The sequence below is a fragment of the Humulus lupulus genome, chromosome 7, assembly GCF_963169125.1.
Source record: "Humulus lupulus chromosome 7, drHumLupu1.1, whole genome shotgun sequence".
NCBI classification, from domain to species: Eukaryota; Viridiplantae; Streptophyta; class Magnoliopsida; order Rosales; family Cannabaceae; genus Humulus; species Humulus lupulus.
This window is the reverse complement of record NC_084799.1, coordinates 20547829-20556302: the sequence shown is the minus strand read 5'-3', so window position 1 is coordinate 20556302 and position 8474 is coordinate 20547829. Positions and strand designations below refer to the sequence as shown.

The 8474-nt window shown below is 34.0% G+C and overlaps 1 protein-coding gene across 1 annotated transcript; it reads right to left on the bottom strand.

The window, feature by feature from the left end:
• Positions 1 to 5235: 5235 nt before the first annotated feature.
• LOC133790889 (cation/calcium exchanger 5) lies at positions 5236 to 8247 on the bottom strand. Its single transcript, XM_062228724.1, has 2 exons — positions 7228 to 8247; positions 5236 to 6280 (listed from the first exon to the last, which is right to left on the bottom strand). The coding sequence occupies exons 1-2, from the start codon at positions 8092 to 8094 to the stop codon at positions 5516 to 5518; spliced, it is 1632 nt and encodes a 543-aa protein (XP_062084708.1). The 5' UTR covers positions 8095 to 8247; the 3' UTR covers positions 5236 to 5515.
• Positions 8248 to 8474: the final 227 nt, after the last annotated feature.

The following is an 8474-nucleotide window of genomic DNA, read 5'->3' as shown; positions in this document are numbered from 1 at the left end:
AAATGATGATAAGATAAACTTAGATACATTTAATAATCAATACTAACAATGAAAACACAATAGAATGACAAAATACAAGATTAGGGTTAGAGAGATACAATCTTTTTATTGAGCAAATTAAATCTTCAAACTTGGGGAACTTCTAAGGCTTATACACAATAAGAATATTGTTGTAAAAAATCTCTATTCCAAGTCTTCCCTTATCGCTTGAAGCTTCAACTAAGTAGAATGAGATTTGGGATTTAACAAGCCCTGAAACTCATGCAAGTCAAGCAATGCTTAATGAGATTCTTAGAGAAAACTAGTAATCTTGATAGCTAAAGAGAGAGAGGGTTTTAGAGAGAGAGAGAGGTGAGTGATCAATTCACCTATTAACTCATACGAACCCCTTAAATATTATAAGACCCTTATTAGACTCAACCAATGAGATTAGAGAATTTAAATTTAAGTTTTGGAGTTATTTTACGTAACTGTACAAACTTTCCGTAACAACCCAGGTGACGCATCGCCTGGTCCATCTCAGCCTAGGGTTTCAAGCTTTTGGCGACGCATAGCCTCCTAGGGGAAACACATCGCCGACACCTCTGTTTTGGCACTCCAAGACTTGTCTCAAAACACCTCCAAATGCTCCCAAACTTCTTGGGTACTCTTATATACTCCAAATAAACACTTTGGACCCAAAAAATTGATTTATAAATGCCTATACCAAAAGTCAACTTTCACTTGTTAACTTTTGTGAAATCGTTATTATTTTAGCATCTCTTCGTGCCTAAACAATTTCACCATGTATTTAACTAATCTCAACATTCTCACACTTGGTTAAATACATCCTCACTTCTCTAGCTAACGATATTAGTGCATAAAGTAAAGTAAATTTTGGGTTTGAACATCACCTTAGTGAAAACACTACAAAGCTTAAATCGAAATGCTAAGGTATTCTTAAAAGATTGAACCCAGCATTCCTAGTGATAAAAAACTGGTAATGTCTCACACACCTCTATCTGATTACTTATGTATTTCCCACTGTTCGCGTTTAGCACTTTTAATGGCCTTGTGCTCATCCATTACATTAACTTTTCAGGGAGAAACTCCAACTCCCATGATAGGTGGCACCACCTCTAAGTTCACATTGTTAGGAACAGTTCCTAGTGCACAGCAGAAATTGTGGTAATGGTAGTATTGTATACAACAAAAAAATTTCATATAAACAACTTTATATGAGAATCCTTTAATATGCAATATGTTAATCAATATATAATATGTATATGAAAAAAATAATACGAAATGATTTACCTATTGTAGCCTATCAAGAATCCTTGAATCTTTTTGTATATATTTCGATCTTCCTATCCTCATTAGAGTACTCACACATAGATCTTTCAAGACGTTCTCTACACCTCAAAATGCAGGTGGGCACATAGAGAACAAGAACTAATTTTGTGAATCAAAAGTATTCTCAACACATGAGACTCTTAATTATAGGCTAGAGAGAATGAGTTTTTGTTTTTGTGAAAAATATGATAGTTTTGCTTCTTTGTAAAAAACATGTTGTTTCTACTTTCTATCATATAGAATATATAAACATTATTATCATAATAATAAATAAAAAATAATCATCTTTAATAATAAAAGACAAAGTCTTACATTCCATTTTAAAACCCCTTTTAAAATATTTTATTAATTAATTAAAACTAAAATAAAAAATCAATAAATGATCACATCAGTAATGCTACACGCATAGAGCAGTCCAAGCCCTATGTGTGTGGCACTATCCCTGAAAATGAGATTTTATTTTTCATGTGTTTTTATTTTAATTAATTAATAATTAGAAATTCAAATAAGGTATCATTTTTTTAAGAAAAAGATAACAACTTAAATTTCAAAATTCAAATTTTTGAATTTTCATTATTTTCTTATTATTAAATAAATAAATATGACAATCAAAACCAATTTTGACTATCCATATTTATCCTTTCACACTTATATAAGATAATTGATTAAAATCAACTTCTTTTATTTCTACACAATTTCGAAAATTGCATTAATTCAATAATAAATTATGCAACTTTAATTATCACATAATTACATATTTATCCCAAAGAATAAATATTCTCTCAAATAGTCCATTCACAGTTTGACCCTTGTATCAACTCTTACCTTGATTAGTGTTGATAGAGCCACTCCGGGGACCTATGGATCAATAATTCCAAGCTCCAATAAATAAATGATTATTAACAAAAACTCTTTGATTCAATAATCATATTTATTAATCTCATGATTATTCCACTATAAATATGAGACTGAACTCTTGAGAATTAAAGACATATATTTACTGAGTACTTTATTGTAACCATAAATGTCCATTGATGTAATCATTACATACAAATTAATCATTATTTGATGACTCATAATTAAGTGTGAATAAAATTACACTTTTACCCTTTTAATTATATCTTGATTCCTAGTGTACCATTGACTTTACTAGTGAAGGTTAATTCATAATCTGATTATGAATTTTGACGTCAATAACTTTTTCAGTTCCAAAAGCCAACCCAATAGGGGATCATCATTCAATCTATAAGAAGGTATAGATTCCACATCTGTTAAGTTATGTCCCCAGTCATATACATCATTGAGTCCCCAAAATAATAGTTCTTAGCCTGATCATTCTGACAAATCATAACGCATGAATCAAATGATCAAATGACATATATAAGAGTTCATAGTAACTTCAAGATTAAGATCAATTTGTATATGATCATCAGTTGATGTATTTTATAATACTACAAAACAGTATTTAAACAAATATTATTAAATCACATCTAGTCTAGTTCTACATACTCTCAATATGCAAAGTACCTCCACTAAAGTGTCCTACTACACTAGTAACCCGGATCTAGGTCACATGTATTCATAATACTAGGGGACTGTACTAGCAGTAATTAATCTAAAGATTCCAGAACTTTATTTTACTACTAACTATTTAAGTTCATTATCTCAATCTCAATCATCTTACACCAATATGAGATTGAGACAACATAGATGAACTTGGGAATTTTTTTATATTTACTTAATATTATTAATAATAATATAGTACATAAGCTACATATATACAACAATTCAATTCATTCATTTATTTCATTAAAACCATTGTCAAATACAATTGCTTTAAGGGCACAATTCCCAACACACATAGGTGAAGTTCTTACAGCATCTTTGCTACCTTTAGAGATGCTTGACAACTGAACTTCATTAAAAGCTATAGGCTTAACCCTCACTCAGTAGCAACCAACATTAACCATCCTTGGATGAAACTCACGACTATGTTAGTGTTGAAACTATTCACTCAATGACTTGCTCTTACCCATTAAACTCTTGCCTCTGATGTATACAAGTTTGGAGTTGGGTTACCATCATTGATGAATATATTATTCTAGGAGTTTCAATCACATCCTTTTTGAAGTGGAACTTACTAACATCTTTGCAAGAGGTTTTGTAAATGGATTGCTAAGTTCTCACTTGTCTTTATACATAAGATCAGTATGATTCCTCCTCGAATCAATTGTCTCACATACTTGTGTCTTAGACTTATATGTCTAGACGTCTCATGCCATTATAAGCTCTAGCAAACGTGGCTTTAGGGCTGAGCATAAAATCCGAAAAATCGAAAAAACCGTGTACACCGACCTACCGAACACCGAAAAAACCAAAACCGTTTAAACCGAAAACCGAAAAAACCGCCGACGGTGCAAACCGCCACTGTTCGGTCGGTTTTGAAATTTTGGGTGAACCGACCAATAAAACCGAAACCGACCGAACATAATAAAATAATAATATAATATTATATAATTGTTAATTATTAAAAATTTTAAAATTTGTACTTTTAATTATGTTTCAAACTTTAAAATTTGTAAATGTAATTATGTTCTATATATTTATGTTTTAAAAATGCACAAAAATGAATTCCAACAATCCAAATTTTTTTTATTTTTTAACTAAAACTTTAAAAAAAAAACAATAATCAATTCGGTTTGATCGGTTTAACCGACCAAAACACGGTCCAAAACGGTCGGTTTTTTTTTTAAACTGGTTTGGTTCGGTCGGGTTTTGGATTGCACCAATCCGGACCGAAAACCGAATTCTGGATTTTTTGTTGTAAAAAACCGCCCAAACCGACCGATGCTCACCCCTACGTGGCTTGTTTATCACCATTAAGATATCCCTCATGAAATCCCTAAGCTACTTGGCCTCTTTGCTATTTGCCGCTAGAGCTATAAACTCATTCTCCATGGTTGAGTGAAATATATGTTTATTTCTTTGGGTCCTAAGAAACTAATGAGCTACAATAAAATATAACAAGTTATCGTATAGCTTATTAGAAAATTTTACTTTTAGTATACTACGTAGTAACTTTTTTATGAAATTTTTTAGGGAAATTACAATTTTTGCCCCTATGTTTTTCCCGAATACAGGATTGACCCCTACGTATTGTTAAATGACAATTCGAACCTTGCGTTTTACAAAATAGATCAAAATAGCACCCTAGACCTGATTTTTGTTAAAATATTTTCAATTATAAGATCAATTCTTAAGTCGTTGGCATGAGATGAGTTTACAATAGCAGAGAAGGTGGTCGATAAACTAAGAATGAAAGAATATATTTGAAAATATTTTTACCGAAATTGGGTATAGAGTATTATTTTGATCCATTTTGTAAATCACAGTGTCTGAATTGTCATTTAACAAAACACAAGGGTCGATCGCGTATTTGGAAAAAACATAAGAGCCAAACTAGTATTTTCTCAAAATTTTAATATACTTTTTGTTAACTCATGTAATTTGCATGTGAGTAATAGTGATTTTTTTATTAATCAACTAGAAAAGAAACTTATAAATTACTTTGAAATTATAATAGAAAATATACATTTTAGTTAACAAAATTAAAAAACACTTGTTATAATTTATTGTATCATTAGTTTTTAAAATAGCCGTGAAAGTACCGTATATTTTAAATCAATATATCTTAATAAAATTATATTATAATAAAAAAAAATTTAAAAATAACCAATGAGTATCTTATAATCAAAATTTTACTTTTGGATTACTTTTAAAATACAATATTTCTTGATGACGTGACAAGAAATTTTTGTAAATAATTTTTTTTTATGTTATATGTATATAAATGAAAAAATCCCTAGAATCAATAGAGACACCAACCCCCAAACCAACTCCAAGAAAGAAAAAGAGAAAGTTATGCATAAAAGTTTTTGAAGCATAAAATGTATTAGGATGTAAATTTTCCAAAAATATACCTATGAATTTATTTTCCTATTACAACAGAATTTCGTGTCACAGGATCACCAAAGACCTAGCAGTTAAAATACAAGTAATTCTTTATCACACCTAATTTTTTTTATATATATATATATATATCAAGTTTGGAATGTGATCTCCCGATCAGACTTGGCAATTGAATTGGCATGTACAGCTGAGAACTTAGCTATATAGAACAATGTCACCCTGAGAACTTGGCAATAACTAAGCTAACAGCAGTGAAAACAACATAGATGCCAACGAGGCAGAATCCCCAGAACCTAGGAACTCGGAATCTGTGCCATGTAATCACCAATAATGAGCCCATCAGGCTGAGAAGCAAGAATACAAATGCCATTACAATTCCAGTGTGGAAATGAAGCTCATAAGCTTCAGGGTAAATGTTGCTTGTCTGTATCACCAACGCCGTCCCCAGACCGATGAGCATGTTAAACATCGGCCCAGCAAAGCACCCAGCCATGGCCATTGCAGGGTGTCCTGCCTTAGCAACAGCAACGTCAGCGACAAGATCCCCAACTGAGTTACCCCAAGCAAGGACAGTGAGGCCGAGAATTGAAGGGGGTAACTTGAGAAGTGACCCTAATGCTGCAAGGCAGTTGAGAAGTTCTCCAGCAACAGTAGATATCCAGAAAACGCTCATCAGGAATGCTATGATCACTACAGGTATATGCTCGGTTTTTGGTGGTTCTTTCTCTGTTATGAAGTGGAGAAGCGCGAGGTTGGAGCACCCAAAAAATACTACAAGCCAAAGGGGAAAACGGGTGTGTGGAAGGAGGAAGTGAATGGGATGATCAAATGGAACAAAAGAGTTGCCTGCGTAGAGAATTGCTAGTGGACAAAGAGCAATATTGGCTGATGAACAAAATCTGCTCCACTTGGAAGGTGCAGTCTGGGGAATTGTAAGCTTTAAAAGAATAGAGACTGGGAGCTCCCATGCTTTTGAGATCTACAGACACAATACAGAGCATAAGTTAGTAGATTTTAAATAGAAAAGTAGACAGTTTAGAAAGCTAAGTAAGTGCAACAGAGAAATTGATCGGATTATAAAAAAGTTCCTCATTATTTCTTCCAATTCTAAGCATAAGAAAGGTAACAAATTACAGTAAATTAAGAAATGGGATAAAGTGATTTTAGTATCTTACTTATATATTAGCTTTTAATTCCATAAGAAAATCTTCAAATAAATCACATTCCAACCGGATCACTAGTATTTTTTGTATGACTACTGATGAATTCTACTTCCCTTGCATTAGTACTGATATCATAAATTTATAACTGAGTTTACACTTTTTAGTTTCTTATGTTCCTCAATATCCTCTGAATTCTCATGTTCCTCAATATTCTCTGAATCATATATCTCAAAATTCCACTACTGTTCAAAGTTCTCCATTTGAGAAGACAAGTACACCAAAGCTCAACCTAACAACAAAGCATCATCCTAAACACCAAAACGCATCGAACTGAAACAAACTACAACCTTAATATGGTCCGTTTAAGGAACATACTTCATATTCCTATACTAGGGAAAGGAGCTGGTAGCAGCTTTCTGTTATGAGCCAGAGTCCAAAGCATTTGAATGTAAGTAGTTCAAAGTGCATTGGTACACAGCAAGCTAAATCTAAATTCTAAAGTCGCACCTTAGGCAAGCTCAAGAACAATAATTAGCAAGCAGTATAGCCATCCTCTAAAACAAGAATCTAAATTTCTACAAATTCAGCTTATATCAAGCTGGGATTGTTTTTATCAGTAAGAAAAAGAATCAAGATGTAAGTTTCTTTAACATTTGCACAATGATTTAAATTTCATACTAGCTACAAAAATTTCAATTGGGATAATCATAACTAAATGAGAGAAGAAAACAAAAGCATAACCTTCATAAAAGACATAACATACCAATGCAAGAGCTCGCCTGAGCCCAAAACTTGGTTTTTCTCCATGGGCATGCTGTAATACTAGGCCGATCTCGCAATCATGGACCAACAGATCTTTCCGTTCATCAACTTCTCCAATCAAACCCATTTCACTCCCACCCTTCCCTTTATCGGCGCCCATTCCCAAATCCATCCAAAACACAAACCCAACAAAAAACAAGTAAAACAAAACGAACCCAACTGCCTGCCATAAAAAAATCTCGGCACTAAGATACACATAGAACAGAAACAACGCCGCAATAAGGTAAAACGACACGTCCCTAACGAACGGCGCCGGCTTCAGAGAAAAGGGTGCGGCGTAAATCGCCACAAATCCAACAACCAAAGCCGAGACGAAAGTGCCGGCCGACAGTATGGCGCCGAACCCAGTTCGATACTGGCCTCGGCGGACAGCAGCGACGGATGCGAACACGTCGGGGGCACCATTTCCGAGAGCCAAGAGGGTCACGCCGGCCATGCTCGGCGACAAATTGAGGTGAAAGGAGAGCTTGGTGGTGACGACGGAGAAGTGATCCTGTGCGGTCTTGATGAGGATGTAGAAGTGGAGAACGAGGAGGAGGGAGAGGAAAGGGATTGAGAGAAATGGGTTTTTGTTAAACAGGCAGAAATGGAGGGAGAGATAGTTGAAAAGGCCATTGGACTGTGATTTAACGGAGGAGCAAGAAAGTTCTGTGGTGGTGTCGTTGAGAAGGGATCTACGGGGAATTAGAGGTGAAGATGGAGCAGGAGGGGGGGTTGGGGTTGTGAGGAGGAAGAAGAGGAGAATGGAGAAGAGGGTTAGTGAGATAGCAAAGGTTTTAATGGAGTTGGAGAAGGAGAAGACGGCCATGCCATTCCCTTAAAAAGTAGAGTATGAGAGACTAAAAGGAGTATTTTGTGTGTGTCACTCTTCTTCCACAATGTTGAGACTTTGGGAGTTTTGACTCATAAAATTTCATTGGTTAATTATTAATAATGAAAATGAATCTCCCTCTCTCTCTCATTTTCTGTATTTGTATATTGACTCTTAACTTGAGACAACTACTCAAACGCGTCTTCAGCTTCATTCACGCGAGGAAAACAGTATCAGTATTTTCATATTTGCTTTGCTAGAAATGCTAAAATGAACACTAGCAAGCATAGCACAAAGATGAAGGGTATAACAAAATGGGCATGATTGTGATACCATTTCCTAATTCTTCTATTGAATAAATATGTGTGAATCCAAAT